This window comes from Pyrgilauda ruficollis, unplaced genomic scaffold, assembly GCF_017590135.1.
Source record: "Pyrgilauda ruficollis isolate IOZ18807 unplaced genomic scaffold, ASM1759013v1 scaffold48, whole genome shotgun sequence".
Taxonomy (NCBI): domain Eukaryota; kingdom Metazoa; phylum Chordata; class Aves; order Passeriformes; family Passeridae; genus Pyrgilauda; species Pyrgilauda ruficollis.
This window is the reverse complement of record NW_024526377.1, coordinates 2,106,751-2,123,571: the sequence shown is the minus strand read 5'-3', so window position 1 is coordinate 2,123,571 and position 16,821 is coordinate 2,106,751. Positions and strand designations below refer to the sequence as shown.

Below are 16,821 nucleotides of genomic sequence, written 5' to 3'. Positions count from 1 at the left end.
GGGCGGGGCTGAGGGCGGGGCTATCCCGGCTCCGGCCACGCCCCCACCCTCATGCTCTGGGCCCGCCCTCTTCCCGCCCCGCCCCGCGCAGGCGCAGAGCGCAGCTGGGCCTCATGCGGTTCCCAGCCGAGCCGGCCGGGAGCGGCGCCGCGCGCGCTCCGGACCTCCCGCCCGCTGCCCCCGCGCGCGCGCTGTCCGCGCGCCCGGCGGCCCCAGGTGAGAGCGGCGGGCGGGACCATCCGGGCAGCGCTGGGGGGGAGAGCGGGCGGGCGGCAGAGCGGGACCGCGCGGGCCTGGCGGCGGGGGCCACAGGGGCGGCGCGCGGCGGTGGCGGGAATCTGTGGCGGGAGGAGCGGGCAGGCGCCGGCCCTCAGCGGCGGGCGGGGAACGGCCTGCGGGGCGCTCTCGGGAATGTCGGCGCCCGCGGCGCGTTCCCCTCGCGGAGCCCGCGCTGAGGCGGTGCCGGTGTCTGTGGCGTCCAGGCGCGGGGCAGATGAAGTACATCCTGGTCACGGGCGGCGTGATCTCGGGTATCGGCAAGGGCATCATCGCCAGCAGCATCGGCACCATCCTCAAGTCCTGCGGGCTGCATGTCACCTCCATCAAGATCGACCCCTACATCAACATCGACGCCGGCACCTTCTCCCCGTACGAGCACGGTGAGCGCGGCGGGGGCGGGCTCGGTGTCGGGGCTGCCTTGGCTTGCCGTGAATCGTCTCCTTTGTACGGGGCTCTGTGCCCGCTGCTGAGCCCGCAGCACAGATGTGCTCTGCCTGGAGGGGTTCGGTCCCAGTGCGCTGCTCCTCTCGGTGATAAAGGCTTTTAGTTCTGTTCGCCACTCCTCGGCTTGCTGTGGCAATCGGGGAAGGAGTTTTCCTTACGCTGGATTCTTTCGCGTGCCCGACACGAGCACCCGTGCCCGTTTTGTGCCTGCAGGGGAGGTGTTTGTGCTGGATGATGGAGGGGAGGTGGACCTGGACCTCGGGAACTACGAGCGCTTCCTCGATATCCGACTCACCAAAGACAACAACCTGACCACGGGGAAGATCTACCAGTATGTCATTAACAAGGAGAGGAAGGGAGATTATCTTGGCAAAACTGTCCAAGGTGATGCAAAACTTCTTTCCTGGATATTGGGAATTTCTTCACTGAAAGATTGTCGTGGCCTAGGCTGCTAGAAGTGAATTCTGTATTTCAGTCCTGGCTGGATGCTTTTGGCTTTCGTCTTTGCTTGAACCTCTGCACCATCCTGCTTGTGTTTGGACTGTGCTGGACTTGGGTCCAGCTGTCTAATGTACCCAGTGATAAATGTGAACAGACTTCAGACCAATACACTTTGGGATTGTTTGTTAGCTGGTTAAAATGGTAAATGCTTTTAACTCATGTCATTAGAAAACCCAAAGGATTTGTGAGTATCAGGTTAGTCCCTTCCCTTTTTAACTACTCTCCACAGCTGGTTGACATTAGGGCTTTTACAGACAGTTAAAAACAGAGTAACTTTCTCTATTTAGAGCAAAGAACAGTTTGTGCTTGAATCTTTCAGCTTAAAGGAAATGTTGCTTACATGTGTTTAAATTAAGGCAGGGTTCAATTTCCTGCCAAGGCCCTTGAAAATAACAGCCAAGAATAATCACTTCAAAATGCATAGTTCTTTAAAGACAAAATATCCTGCTCAAGCCCTATGAGAAGCACTGGTTAGCGATTGTCAGTAATTTGCTCTCTAATGAGTTAAGAGGGAGAAATGTGTGGGGGCTTTAACCCTTGCTTGGGTTTCTTTTCCAGTTGTTCCCCACATCACAGATGCCATACAGGAATGGGTAATGAGGCAGGCACGGATTCCTGTGGATGAAGATGGCATCGAGCCCCAAGTTTGTGTGATTGAGGTGTGTAACTTTTAAAAAGTAGGTAGTTTTGTTTCCTGTATGCAGTAAACTGATCTATATGCATATTTTGCATTTTTCTTTACAGAAATGTTCAACTTTGCATGTTATTGAACGGGCTAAAAATTCCCCGCGTTAACTTCACTTACTCTAATCTTTTCGATTGCAGCCTGCAGCTGCCTCATGAGGGACAGCCCCACAGGACCCCAGGGAGCAGCTGGACCTGTGTCAGGGGAGATCCGGGCTGGAGATCAGGGCAAGGTTCTTCCCCCAGAGGGTGCTGGCACTGCCCAGGCTCCCCAGGGAATGGGCACGGCCCCGAGGCTGCCAGAGCTCCAGGGATGCCCAGGGTGGGGTTGTTGGGGGGTTTGTGTAGAGCCAGGGGCTGCACTCAGCGGGTCCCTTCCAGCTCAGGATATTCTACAAATTAACCTACAGAATGAATTTTTTTAGCTCTTGTAACTCAATATGCCGGTCTGAGTTAATTGTGCTGTGCCCTCTTCTCCCTTGGTGGATGGAGGGAGGGGAGGTAAATTCCCCTCTAGGTACAGTTGTCTTTCCTCCTCCAAGTGACCAGTTCAAGCACAGACATGCAGCAGGGAATGGCACAAGGCAGCGGAGGCAGTTCTCAGGGTGTTTATGGAACATTCTGCTGCCACAAGGAGACAGAGCAGGGTGAGGGCTCTGACACTGCTGAGCTGGCTGCTGGGATGTGCTAACACAGGAGAGGCAGCTTGTCACAGAGCCCAGGTCAGGGTGGCTTGGGCTCTGCCTGCAGCTTGGGTGCCAGTTTGTGTGCCAGGATCACGAGCCCAGATCTCGAGTACCGAGGAGGCACTGTCTGGCAGGGCCTGGGAGGCTCCAGCTAGAGTCTTGCATCTGTTCCTGCATGTGTCCACTCTATATAGCTCCTAAAACTTAACAGAAATTTTGCTTTTCAGTGCCACCTAATGTTCATAAATCATAATTTTCACATCGAAGTCTTTTCTCTGAAGAGAAAATAGGGGTCAAGCTGATGTCTCTGGAGAGGTGCTGCCCATAGGGGAAGCTGTTTTTCTTGTGGCTTTTTGATTGGTGGGGAAGTGATGAAGGTAGAGCAGGACCTGGAGTAGATTGTTATGTGTGTTTTCATGTCTTTAGTGTACACCTTCACCAGGTTTTGGCAGTAACTGTAACTCCCAGTGTCTGTGTGTTGCCAGCTCGGGGGCACCGTGGGTGACATCGAGAGCATGCCTTTCATCGAAGCCTTCCGCCAGTTCCAGTTCAAAGCCAAAAGAGAGAATTTCTGTAACATTCATGTCAGTCTGGTTCCCCAGGTAAGGTCCCAAAACTTATTGGTGGGCAGAGGCTTCCTCAGTGCAAGATTTCCTAAATAGCTGTTTCTGAAAGCGCCAGTTCCAGTTCAAAGCCAAAAGAGAGAATTTCTGTAACATTCATGTCAGTCTGGTTCCCCAGGTAAGGTCCCAAAACTTACTGGTGGGCAGAGACTTCCTCAGTGCCTTCCTAAATTTCCTAAATAGCTGTTTCTGAAATGCTGTATCTCTAAGTGCTGGTGCTTTTGTATTCCTGTGTATATGTAAACTTCTGGCAGAAATGCAGAGATTATATGCTTATGTATTTAAAAAGTTGTACAGGAATGAAACAGGAACTTTTCAATGGGTGTAAATGTGTAATAAAGGCTTGGGAGTTGCAGAAATGCAGCATGAGCATTCCTTGTGTCAGACAGAACTGGATTTGGCAGAGCAAATTGATAATTATGGAATGCAGATCAGTCTTTGTTCTCTTCTCCCCCTTTCCCCTTCTGTCCAGGCCAGGTGATTTATAGAGAAAAATCAGAAATACAGAACATTAGGTGTTAGGAGAGAGCAGTGGATAAACCTTAGGCTCTGTGTCCCTCTCCTTCCTGCACTCCAGTGGACAGATTGGAACTTGGGTTCCTGCTGTTGCTCTCAGTCCTGGGGGTTAAAATGGGCTACATGAGGTTCATGTGAATTGTCCAAGAATTGAGTCAGAGTTTTTATCAGATGTCTGAGAGTCCTGATTAACCTGCTGAATCATTGCTGCTTATCACAATCTGATGCACCCACTGCTCTTCTCTGACCAGCCAAGCTCGACAGGGGAGCAGAAGACCAAACCCACCCAGAACAGTGTTCGTGAGCTCAGGGGCCTTGGGCTCTCTCCAGATCTGGTAAGCTTTGTGTAGCACAGCTTTACGTGTAAAAATCTGGCATGTTGCAGCAGCAGTCTTGTCTAAGTAATGCTTTATTTGAGAGCTCTTGTATAGTGGTAATAAATAAGGAAAAGAAATGGAGTTGTGGGTTTTTTTCTCAAATCACAGAGGCTGCACAAAGACAGCTCTTTTCAGAGGTTTGTTTTATGAATGCCTGAGTGTTTCTGTTTGCATCACAACCCTGATGTTGCTGCTCTGTTAGATTGTTTGCAGGTGCTCCACTCCACTGGATACCTCAGTAAAAGAAAAGATTTCCATGTTCTGTCATGTTGAACCAGAACAGGTGAGGATTGCTGTCTGTGCTTCCTTGCAGTGAATACTGGAGCTGCTTGTCAGATGCTGGAGGGAATTTTGTCTAGTGCAGCAGTTCTAGCTCTGTTTTGCTAGCTGCATAATTCATTTGCTGCTTTGTCTTACCTCCCTTCCTGACACATGGACCTGTTGCTAAACCAATTCTTTTTGTGCCAGCACCCAGGTTTTCTTGTAAGGTGATTGGTGTAAGCTTAGAGAATTCTGTGGTATCCAAGGTGATTTCTGAATCACTGCTTTGAACTTAATTATAGTTCCACATTCCTTCTGTGAACATAGAAGAATGAGATTTTCCAGTGTTTAGAGGTGAAAAGATTACCTGAAAATAGTTGTAAAGGATGTATGACTGTGCTTCTGCTCTTTTCACAATATTATTCTTCTGCCCAAGAATTCTTGAGGAGAAATTTCACAGAGAGGTTGAAGTGTGTGGTGTTTGGGAGAAGCAGTGCTTCACTTCAAGGTTGTGATATGCACAAATTCTATGTTTGCATGATTTTTTCTATACTGAGACTTGTAACACATTCTAAGGTGGACCTTGGAAAATAGTCAAAAGTGTGTAGGCTGAGTTTACCACTTTCCAATCCAGCTGCAGCTTGAAAAATGTTGTCTTTTTGTGAAAGACTGAGTATAACTTCACAATCCCAGGTTCTGTCAAGTAATTTTTATTAATCTGCTCTATAGCAAGACCAAACTTGAGTCCTGCATTTTCAAGCATTGCACTGCTGGCAATAATGTTGATGTGTCATCAGTAAAATATCTACCTCTTGTTGGCCAGGAATTCAAAATAAGTTGGCTCTTGTCCCTTTCCAGGAAGTTTAATGTAGTTGTTGCTCTGTCTGCTGTTGCATTTGGATTGAGAAGTGAGCAGCACTGGGGGTAAAAGAGGAAAATGTGCAGCCAAGGAGGTTTGACTGGTGCAGAACTGAACTCTGCTTTCATTTGAGTCAGTGGAAATGAGGATTTAAAACAGTTTTGCCAGTGTGTCTTGGATCCTTAAAGTACAGGTTCATTATTAGTAGACAGGTAACAGTTGTCCTGAGCCATCTTTTCCCATTTCAGTGAACTAAACTGTTGATTTAGATTTTCCTCATCGATCTAAGAATTCTTTGCTCATGATTGTGTAATCCTAAATTTGATGAGGGGCACCCTGTAAAGTGTATTGCTGTATTGGGGTCACAGATTTCCCTGGGTTTCAATTGGACTGGGAGCCCTGGTTAGGAAGGACAGTGGTGGGAAGGGGAAGCTGTGCCTGTGGCAGTTTGACTGTAGCTTCACTTGGGATTCTGTATCACAGGAGTCTCTGGAGTGTTCTTTGAACTTTGCTGAGTGCTGCTCACATAAAGTGCTGGGCAGCTGACTGTCCTGCTGCTGGGTTACTGTGTTCTAGCCCTTCCCAAGGGGCTCCAGGGAGCAGTAATGCCTTGGAAGTGCTGAAGAATGGCTTTTTCAAGCATAAGGAAACCAGCATTAAACTATTGATGTGTTCAAAAATATTCAAAATGTTATTGCCTGGAAGTTTAGGTGGTCATTTGGTTTTCTGCTAGAGACAGGAACACTCTGGATATCTGAGTAAAAATGATTGTACAGGCACTGGATGGCTGTTTTAATGATATCCTTATTTTGTGAACAGGTCATTTGTGTTCATGATGTCTCCTCCATCTACCGGGTTCCTCTGCTGTTGGAGGAGCAGGGGGTTGTGGACTACTTCAGGCACAGGCTGGACCTTCCCATCGAGAGGCAGCCCAGGAGGATGCTCATGAAGTGGAAGGAGATGGCTGACAGGTGAGCTGCACTGCTGGGCACACTGCAGCACACTTCAGGATTAGTTTCTGTTCTTGGCTGTTGGTTGTTTGAGGTGATGTGTGTTCTTACATGCTCACATTGTTTTTTGCCTTTTGCTCAGAGCCCCACCCAAACTTTGAATGTTTCCAGGGTGGGGAATCCACAGCTGCTGTAGACAGCCTGTGCCAGTGCCTCACCACTCTCATTGTACAAAGTTTCATCCTTAGATCTAGCCTAAATCTCCCCTCTTTTAGATCAAAACCATCACCACTTGTCCAGGCACAACAGACCCTACTAAAAAGTCTTGTCTCCCCATATTTCTCATAAATCCTCTTTCTGGAAGGCTGCCATAAAGTCTGCCTGGAGCTTTTTCTTCTACAGGCTGAACCACCCCAATTCCCTCAGCCTTTCTCCATAAAATCCTGTGAGATAAACTTAGTGAGATCCTTATCTTATGTTGGAAGTATACTGTCTGAGTCAAACCCAGCTTGAAGTTATTAAAAGCTGGACAGCTCTGCCCTCCCTTTGTATGAAAAAACCTCTCAGTAACATTGCAAAGTGTTGAAATTCTTTTGTAGCTATATGGAGATGTCAGGAGTGTCAAAGAATATCTTTGAGAGTGCTCTGAGGCAAGTGAGACAAGTCTTTGGTACCTGTTCTGAGACTCCTTGGGCTTTTTTCTTGTGAGGAGTAGACTCAATGCTCACAGGGAAATAGTGAATAGAGTCTTTTCAGAAAGGGCTTGAATGTCAGCTGAAGCCTTAAATATGTTTGTTCTTGTAAGAAATTAATTTTCAAGATCTAGATGCTTTCCTTGATTTCTGTGCCTGACAAAAGCCAGCCCTGTCAATAACATTTCCTTTTGATGGGGAAAAGCCCTTGGTCACCAGCTGGGCTGAAGGTATTTAGCAATTTTGAGAGAACCTTTAAACAAACTCTTGGCTGTAGCCAGGAATGCTGTGTGAATCCTGTGCTGCCAGGTGCTGGGGACTGAAAGTGGAGACAGCACAGCCTTAGGAGTGCAGAAATGCTGATAGGAGCTCAGCAGCAGCGTGGGAAGATGCTGTGCAGTACAAACATCCACCAAGCTGTGCTTTGATCCTCTCCTAGGAGTTCACTGCAGCCTTTGAATCTAGTACAGCTCCCTGAAAAGGCAGTTTGGATCTGCTCAGAATGGCTTTTCCTCATCAGGAGAGATGAGTTAATTTATGTGTGGCTTTGCAACTGTTTTCCTCAGTCATTGTTCTGGTTTTGATCTCGCTTTGATGTTTCTAAATCATAATTACTGTAAAAGGTCACTCTTGCAAAGACGTCAGCTCTCTTGGACACATCCAGGAGAGCACAGCTTGTTTGTTCCTTGGAAAGCTGAACAGAATGGAAGTGATGCCATCCCTCTCCTGTTACTGCTGGAATAACCTGTGTGTTTGGTGTTCTGTAGGTACGACCGTCTGCTTGAAACATGTTCCATTGCACTGGTGGGCAAATACACCAAATTTTCTGACTCCTATGCATCTGTCATCAAAGCCCTGGAGCACTCTGCCCTGGCCATCAACCACAAACTTGACATTAAGGTAGGGGTGGGTCTGTGTGTGGGGAAAAAACTGCACCCATCCTGCTTCCACCTACACTTACATCCTAATTCAGATTTTCACAAACCCATAGACAGAAAGGGAGAAGTGATTGAGCCCATGAACATCCAAATTATCCTTGCATCAAAACAGCTGTTTGGATTATAACAGCATTAAAACAGCTGTTGTCAGGCCTAGACCAGCTTCAGAGCAAACCAGCCTCTCCTCCTGTGAGCTGGAGTGGATGGAAGCTCCTCAGTGCTGTGTGCTGAGCTGTGACAGTGGTGGATGGGTTGGAGGGGGGCACGCTCTGCTTTCATTTCTCTGACACTTGTTGCAAGTGATTCTTTTTTGTAGTTTTATCTTTTTTGTTGCTGTTAACCTTGTGATACTCAGGTTTTATGATGCTCCTGCCTCAGGTTTTATTAAGGTTGTCATGCTGGTTTGGATGCACAGGTGCTTTCCAGGGGCCTTGGTCATAGCTGGATGCTCTGAAGAGGTGAAACACGTACCTGTTGCTAGAAATTTTATTTTCATTTCAGTAGATTTCTAAATGCCCAGCAGTTCCATGATGTCACTGAGTCATGGAAATAGGTGATTGCTTTTTAACAGTACTGATCTAGGTCAGGGTTTCCTTTCAACTTACAAAATCAGTAGAGGTGAAAATAAGCAAAACAAGACTGGTAAAGTGCAAACCCTGCACATGCATCTGTGGGTATTTCCTGGCACAGCTGTGTGTGAGTGGCTCAGAAGTGAAGTGAGCTCTGAGCCTTGTGCAGGGAGATCTTGTGCTGAAGAACTGAGTAGCTGTAGTTAGATAAAGAACTGATTGGTAGTTTTGCAACTTCTGAAAAACAAACAAAAAAAGAAGGACAAAATGGTTCTTTTAAAGGGTTACCAGCCTGCCAGAATGTCCAGAAGTTCAGAGGTACTGGAATGCTGGAGATGAGAAAATGGAAAAATTGCAGGGTTTTTTTCCATTGCCATAACACCCTTTAATTACAGCAGCCTGTGTTTCACCATAGCCTATTTCTTCTGCAGTGCCTCTTGAAGGAGATGTTTATTTGATGAGAGAGGAATTGGGTTTTCCTCTCTGTGTGGTGGTTTGTGTCTGCACAGTTCCCACCTTGCTGTGCTGCATTAACACCTCACATTGAACATGACAGGCTGGGGCTCAGGGACGTGGTGTAAGTCACAGCAGGGCTGCAGAGAGGGGAGGACACAGAAATCATGGGTTCTGTTTGTGCACCAAGAGCAGGGGGGTGAGGAAAGGAGTTCTGTTGGCTAACAGATGGGAAATCAGCCCAGAAAAAAATAAAATATCCATTAGGAAACAAAGCCAGAGCTGTCCAGGAGGAATGATGCTGTCTTAATTTATTGAGAATTCAGGAGGTCCTGCACACTCTGGTGGCAATATCTCATCATCCTCTTTTTGGATTTCTTCCCAGTACATTGACTCTGCTGACTTGGAGCCAGACACTCTGCAGGAGGAGCCTGTCAGGTACCACGAGGCGTGGCAGAAGCTCTGTGGTGCTGAGTAAGTTCTGCTGTGGCCCTGTCCTTGGAGAATGTCTGATAAACCTGTTTTCAGCACACTCTGACAAGGCCCCAGACACCTCTCAGGGGCGTTTAGGATAAGGTGTTAAGTGGAGAATTGTTAGGTAAGTGAGAGAGGTGATGAAAGGCAGCAGTGGGGGAAATCATCATGGTGAGGAGGATATGCACACCTGCATGATCAGGTGGAAACAGAGGAAATCAGGAGAGAGGAGAGGTACTGGTGAAGGCTGTTAGAGCCAGAGTGAGAATGGAATGTGTAAATGGGCTACCAAGTTCTTCAGAAATAAAGTGTGAGAGGGGGAAGAGCATTAGTATGCAGAGGAGTGCCAAGAATTAGCACAAAACCAAGAACAAGTGGGGCCTGTTACCTCTCAGGGCAGCAGGATTTGAGTGAGAGCAGAAGAAAGAGCCTCCTGCAGAGTTTGGTGTTAGGACAACCTCACGCTGTAGCCAGGGGCTTCCTCAGCATGGCCTGGCTGGGTGATGTGTTTGCAAACATGTTTGGTGCAGGGTGTGTGAGTCCCACAGCGTGAACCATTTCAGCATGGTAACCTGTGAGATACTTGGGGTCTCTCTTTGGGAAGGTAAAATTGGCATTTATGAAATGTTTCCCCCTCTTTATGTGACAGCTCATGTGAAGTCATGTGGAAACTGCTGCAGCCAGGCCTTGCCACGTGGCTACTTCAGAGCCCTTTTCAAGGGAGAGGTCTTGCAAGGCCAAGATTTTATGGGAGGCAGGTGATCTGTGGGTGTGTGGTTTGGGGCAGCCATGCTGAATGGAATCTTTTCATCCTCATGCAGTGGAGTTCTGGTTCCTGGTGGATTTGGTGTTCGAGGGACAGAAGGCAAAATTCAAGCTATTTCCTGGGCAAGAAAACAGAAAAAACCCTTTTTAGGTGAGAATCATGTTTCAAACATAAGAGGAAATAAAGGAAGCTGAAGGACAGCCTTACTGGTCTGCAGCAGGAGCTCCCCTGATCTCCAGTGGTGCCTGGGATGAGCAGATTTGCAGCAGTTGTCTGGGAAGGCAGTGATCTGTGCTCAGCTGAGCTGGCAGTGCAGCCTCACCCTGGTTAGCTCTGAAGTGGTCAGAGTTGGCTGGGGTGTGCTGACAAGGAGTCTGTACTGAGGGGATAGCAGTCTGGGGATGTTTCAGATCAGGCTGTGGTGATCTTGGCACCAGAAAATACATGACTGCATTTCAGTGAAGTGTCTGTGGTGAGAGGCTCAACTGCTGTATGAGCAGAGGGGATGGGAAAGGGAGGGAAGTACAGCCTGCCAGGACTACAGACCCCTAAATCCCAGTCAAAGATCTGCCTCATCCAGGTTTTCCTCTGACTCGGGATGCTCTGTGAGGGTGTGTGTGCTTTGCAGCATGGGCTCAGAGGTCCTTGTCCTGGCCTGATCCCTGTCCTGCCTGTCCTTCCACAGGAGTCTGTCTGGGAATGCAGTTGGCAGTGGTGGAGTTTGCTCGCAGTGTCCTTGGTTGGCAAGGTAATGGCACAAAACTCTTCCTGCCTTTGGTCATTTCCTGGGTTGCTTGAGTAATAACTGATTTTTTTAGATACCTGTGATTTTAAGCTTTTCATAGGTTTAATTTTTTACCTAGACCTGTAAAAATCCCAATCTCTTTTGCTAATTCAAAGTAAAAAGAGCAATTTCCCTACCCTATTTAAATAAAAATCAATGGATTAAGTCATGCTGATAATGACAGAAAGCTTTCTATTGCTCAACATGAGGTTCTTAGCTCCTGAATGAAACACCTTGGCAGCCTACATGTGCCAAATTCCCTCTGCAGCCAGTGGGAATGGAGCCCACAAAGCAATTCAGCCAGCCAGCAGTTGCAGCTCCTTCAGTGAGTGGAGTTACCTTCTGAGCCCCTCTGCTTGGATTGAGCAGGTCCCTGTTAACAGAGCTCCCTTCAGAGAGTGCTAAATTGAGTTCTCAGCCTGATTTTGATTCTCTCCAGTAATGAGGCGAGGAAAAAGGAGTTCCTCAGACCATTCTGCTCCTTTCCCCCTCCCTGTCTTTATTTCTGTATTTGAAGCTGTGTTTTTCCTGAGTGAGGGTGGGTTATCCCCTGACTGCAGCCTTAAACTGATATTGAGCAGTGCTGCCAGCCCTGTTCCTGCTGCCTGGGGTGTTGTGTGCCTGAGGGGGGGCTCAGCACAGCTGGGGATGAGGAGCAGCTGTCCCTGGCAGGTCCTGGAGGTGATGCCATGGTGTGAGCCACTCTGTGTTCCTGACTGCTGAACCTTGCGTTGCAGATGCGAACTCAACAGAGTTTGACCCCAAAACTTCTCATCCAGTGGTGAGTTTATGGTGATTTACTTGTGATATCCTTACTAGACTTTCTTGCACATCACTGGGCATGATTGCCAGGAGAAGCTGTGGCTGGCCCTGGATCCCTCAGAGTGTCCAAGGCCAGGTTGGACACTGGGGCTTGGAGCAGCCTGGGACAGTGGGAGGTGTCCCTGCCATGGCAGGGGTGGCACGGGATGAGCTTTAAGGTCCCTTCCAACTTGAACTGTTGTATGATAGCTCCAGACAGACCTGAATTCCTGGAGCATTTGTGGAAGGCTCTGGGTTTCTGGTCCAGAGTCCACCATAATGATTGACTTCTGCTAGAATTTAAAATGCTACTCAAGGTGAGGAACTTATGAAAAAACAGCTTATGATGTTATTTATCAAAGAGTGAGCAATTCTGATTTGGAGGTTTTGTTTTCATAAATTGGTTTAACATGCAGTTCAGTGAACAGCACAGTATTGGTGTGTGCAATCTGTGTAAACTCTGACTGAGGCCATTTCCTCTGTGAAAGTTCCCTGAATATCCACTAGCCTCCCATATGGGCTGAACACCTCAGCCAGCTAACCTAGTTCTGTTGGTCTGCCTTGTCAAGACAGTGTTCCTTGGGCTGGTTGCCTTGGTTTTTTGCATGAATGTTGGTGGGAATTTTTTCCTTTTATGTGTCAGAGTCTGCCTGTTATTGTTATTCCTCCCTGATTCTCACCTCCCTCTGAATTCTTTCCACAGGTCATAGACATGCCAGAACATAATCCTGGGCAAATGGGTGGGACAATGAGGCTTGGCAAGAGGAGGACACTCTTCCAAACCAAGAATTCAGTCATGAGTAAGGCCCTTCTTGCCTCTTCTGGAAATGTTTCCTGGGAATGGCTTGGGGCAGTGAGGCCTGGGGATGTTGAAGCATCTCTGAATGGCAGATCCCACTCTTCTGGTGGGGAATGAGGATCAGGGAATTTGATCCCCTCCAGAAGTGGCAAATTCTGAAGGATGCTGATCAAGTGAATGTGTTAAAAGCTGTGATCACTGCTCTAAGGAACATCTTACTTCTGCTGCAGGGAAGCTGTATGGAGATCATGATTTCTTGGAAGAGAGACACAGACACAGATTTGAGGTAAAAATGCTCATGTAGGTATTGAGCTTTCCTGTGTAAGTCAGACACAAGAGATCATGGCTGTCTTGCTTCTGATTTTCTAGGTCAATCCAGAACTGAAAAAGTGTTTTGAAGAGCAAGGTCTGAAGTTTGTGGGGCAGGATGAGGAGGGAGAGCGGATGGAAGTGGTTGAGCTGGAAGGTGAGTCCTTAAGCAAAAAGGACATTGTGGGTGTGGGATGGACAAGGGAAAGTGTTTGGAGGGAATGGAGCAAGTTTTCATGTGGGACCCATTCAGACTGTCTCAATTCCATCCTTCAAGCGATGGTAAAAATAAAATCCCATGTCCCTCTTCATTTATGGACATCCCCATCATCAGGGCTTCAACATAATCAGGATTTCACCTGCAGCTCAGCCACAAGCTTGAGAGACTTGACATGAGTGTTTTGTTTGTTCTCAGAGCATCCTTTCTTCGTTGGTGTTCAGTATCACCCCGAGTTCCTCTCCAGGCCCATCAAGCCATCACCCCCATACTTCGGGCTCCTCCTGGCATCTGCAGGGAGACTCACCCACTACCTGCAGAAGGGCTGCAGGCTCTCCCCCAGGTGGGTTTCTGACACACCCCAGTCAGAGCTGTCACAGGACAGTGCTGCTTCCTGCAGGATAACCCAGAGCATCCTCTTGGCACAGAGCTCCTGGGCATAACTTGGTATTGCACCCCCCTCCTTTCCACTCTTCTTTTGGAAGCTCCTGTCTGGTGTGTTGAGGCTGATTGTGGGGCCACAGAGCAGTCCTGCAGAGAGGCCCTGGCTGCAGGGAGAGGAGATCTGCAGCCCTGTGTTGTCAGTCAGGCTCTTTGGGGGTTGGGTCTGCTCTTTTTCGTGACTGCAGACCTCATGGGCTTTTCCCTACATTCCTGAGACAAGTCCCACCTACAGGCTGGTCCATGAGAAACTTGTTCCTGTTGCTGGTTTAAAGAACAGGCCCTGGTGGTTGCAGCCTCATAATTTTTTTTTTCTGCTGACTTCAGCTTTCTTTGTTTCAGTTTGCAAAGCAAGTGGTGTTCTGGGTGGATTTAATGGTGCAGTTACTTGGTGCTGCTGTTCCCAGTGTCTGCAATTCCCTTTGGCACTCAGGACTGTGCAACAAATAACAACCATTTGGTACTGACCTGTTCTCCTCACACTGAGGGGTTGCTGAGTGCTGACAGGCACTAAACAAAAACCACACCAAATGCAGAGGAGAATTAGCAGTGCCTGTATCAAGCCCAGGCAAAGGCACTGCCAAAAGGAGTGTTGGCTTTGTGGGCTGAGCTGCAGTGCAGCTGCACCACGGGATTCCTGTTGGTGTCAACATCACAGTGGCCAGGTGTGGTCCAGAGGAGTTTCATGTGTGAGGCACTCTCACTTCAGTGCCTCCAAGGGGGGAGGGATATTTTAACTCTGCTTTTGCACATTTCAGTTTGAAATGGCTCCTTGCAGCAGAGGAGCTGAAGTTTTCCCTGTGCTGCAGCGTCCCACATTATCTGTCCTTAAAGCACTTGTGCTCCCTAACCCCAAATCTTTGACTCCTGCAGGGACACCTACAGTGACCGGAGTGGCAGCAGCTCTCCTGACCTAGAGATAACAGAGCTGAAGTTCCCTTCAGCAAACCACGACTGATTCCTGGTAATGTTTCATGATCTCAGCCTCTTCCTTTTGGAAAACATTTCTTGGCCAGTCTTTGCTTGTGGCAACTGACTGCCACGTTATTTGGTAGAAAGCTGGGGCACCATGATGTGTGCTGCTGCTCACACTTGTGTTCCAGCTGTGCTGAGGGCTGGGTGCTGCCTCTGTCTGTGTAACAGCTGGGGATGGGGTGTCCCTTAGAGTGACACACAATAAAATACAAATACACACACAGGAATTTGGGGTTAGATTTTGATAAAAGCACCAGTGGAGCACACAGTCCTGGAAATGGGGGCAGAGCTGCACAAGGGGTTCCTGGGTTTAGGAAATTCAGTATTTTGCAGTCCCTCACCACAGTAAAAGAACATCTTGGAATTATCCATTGTGTCCATTTCATGGGACAGCAGATCCTGTCAGGCCTAGAGCTCAAGCTCTGCTCTCTAAGGGCTGCAGGTGTTACAGGGATGTGAAAACTGGCTGTACCCAGTCCTGGGAAGGAGAAGACACTAAAACCTGGCACTCAGACCGCACCAACAAAACAGGCAGACTTTACATTTGCATCCTCCCTCTGTGCAGTGGGTGATTTGGATGTGAGACCTGCCCCTGCTCTGGCTGGCTTGTGAGGGGGTTTTGCAGGAGCTGAGCAGCATCTGCACACCCCTGTGGGGTGGCAGCAGGGCTCCACTGCTGAGAGCCAGGGCCCTGAAGAGGTGCAGCCCCTCCCTCCTCCCCCTTCCAGAGTGACCTGCAGGGGTGAAGCAGGGCCAGCCCCAGTCTGTCACAGGAGTGCTCCACATCCCTGGGACAGGATTGGGACCAGATGTGATTGCTGGGTGTTGGGCTGTTCCACAACACCAACAGCTGAATAATTCTCCCTGTAAATTTTGATCCTGAAGATACTCTGAACCTTGGTCTCACTGACAGCATTCCCTGTGTTCCCTAATGTGGCAGGTCTGGTGGCTTGGAGGCTGTCCCCACATGAGGAAGCTGTGGGGAGGGTGGCAGTGTCCTGGGACTTGTGTCAGCCCAGCTCTCTTAGTTAAGGCTGCAGCACAGTGAAAATGCTGCTTTGGTGCTGGCTGTGGGCAGGGCAGGGGCTCAGTCGTGGCTCTGTGTGGAAGGAGCCCCTGTCCAGGGGGGCACCTCAGTGCCTTTGGAGGTGCCACAGTGCCCCTGTGGAGCTGAGACACCCCTGAGCTGGGCACAGGGCTCTGGCCAGGGCCCACGTGTCAGACTCTGCCTCAGTGCTGAGCAGTTCCAGCCTGTGGCTCTTCCCTGTTGGTAATTCCCGCTCCTTTTCTCTCTCTCCAGGTGTGTCCTTGCTGCAGAGAGGAGTCTCCATTAGGTTTTCCAGGTGTTCTTACAGCAGTAGCTTCAACACCCTCAGCTTTGGGCTTTCCTAATTTATGGGTTTATAATTTTTATTCTGAGATCCTGTCCCTTATTTCCTCAGCTCTTCTGTCCTTCCTTTATTTTCTCTATAGATCTTGGTTATTTGTGGAGGAGAGTTCACAGAGGCCCCTCCACACTTCAGTTCTTTCAGTTGCACCAGCTTGGAGGTCAAAGCAAGCTGGGGTTGGGATTTGCTGTGTTGAGGGGAACCCCATGGCACATGTGCAGGCAGTGCTTGGCATCAGGGTGCCTTGGACACTGACAGTGGAGTTGCTTTCTCCAGGCTCTCTGCTCCCTCCTCAGTCTTTACTTATTGGTGAAATTATGGATGGCACAAGATTTTGGGGGCTGGCTTAGTGTCTGAGCTGGGCTGCGCTGCAGAGAGGGCTCTAGGCAGCTTCATGCAGCCTGTTTGGTTTGGGTTTTTTTTTTTTTTTTTTTTTTTTCAGAAAAAGGGGGAAGGGGATGATTTTTGGTCTTTTTTTTTTTCAGTAGCATTTGCAAACCTTTGGCACTGGTGCTCTTGGTGCATTCATTCACTGTCACTATGAATTTGTAACCAGGAAGATCTTCCTGGAATAGTGTTACTCTGGAACATGCTCAGCTCTGGCTGAGGTGTCACTGCAGGGATGTGATTAACTGGGATCAGGCTGGGGGGGCAGGAGAACAAAGCTGCCAGGGAAGCCCTGACCCAGGGGCCCCTGTGAGCCCTCCCTGTGCCCTGGAGCTGCTCCTGGGGCTGGGAAACTCCGACCCCTTGCATCAAGGGGGAGCTGAGAACAGCGAACCACTGAACCACTTCCACTGCTGCCTTGAACTGTGTCCCTGGCCTGGGACACAGCAGCTCCTGGTGCTTTTTATGGATTTGAAGCAGAGCCTTTTGCTGCCTTTTTGTCCACGTTGGAGTCATGTCCTGGGCTCCTGCAGTGGGAGCCCTTCCTCCTCCAGGGGCTGTTCCTGCGGGAAGGGCTCACCTCCCCTCGGTGTTACTGCCTGGGCCGGTGGGTGTTGCTGTCCAGCTGTGGGGTGCTGAGGGGCTGGA

The 16,821-nt window shown here is 49.0% G+C and overlaps 1 protein-coding gene across 1 annotated transcript; it reads left to right on the top strand.

Annotated features, from left to right (window-relative positions):
- Positions 1 to 100: 100 nt before the first annotated feature.
- CTPS1 (CTP synthase 1) lies at positions 101 to 16,222 on the top strand. The gene is made up of 19 exons (XM_041479313.1): positions 101 to 216; positions 483 to 659; positions 937 to 1,107; positions 1,783 to 1,883; positions 3,080 to 3,196; positions 3,985 to 4,068; positions 4,313 to 4,393; positions 6,050 to 6,201; positions 7,640 to 7,772; positions 9,218 to 9,306; positions 10,128 to 10,222; positions 10,758 to 10,820; positions 11,594 to 11,637; positions 12,361 to 12,457; positions 12,687 to 12,742; positions 12,826 to 12,922; positions 13,181 to 13,325; positions 14,297 to 14,387; positions 15,699 to 16,222. Exons 1-18 carry the CDS (start codon positions 114 to 116, stop codon positions 14,379 to 14,381), a joined length of 1,890 nt encoding a protein of 629 aa, XP_041335247.1. The 5' UTR covers positions 101 to 113; the 3' UTR covers positions 14,382 to 14,387; positions 15,699 to 16,222.
- The last annotated feature ends 599 nt before the right edge of the window (positions 16,223 to 16,821 follow it).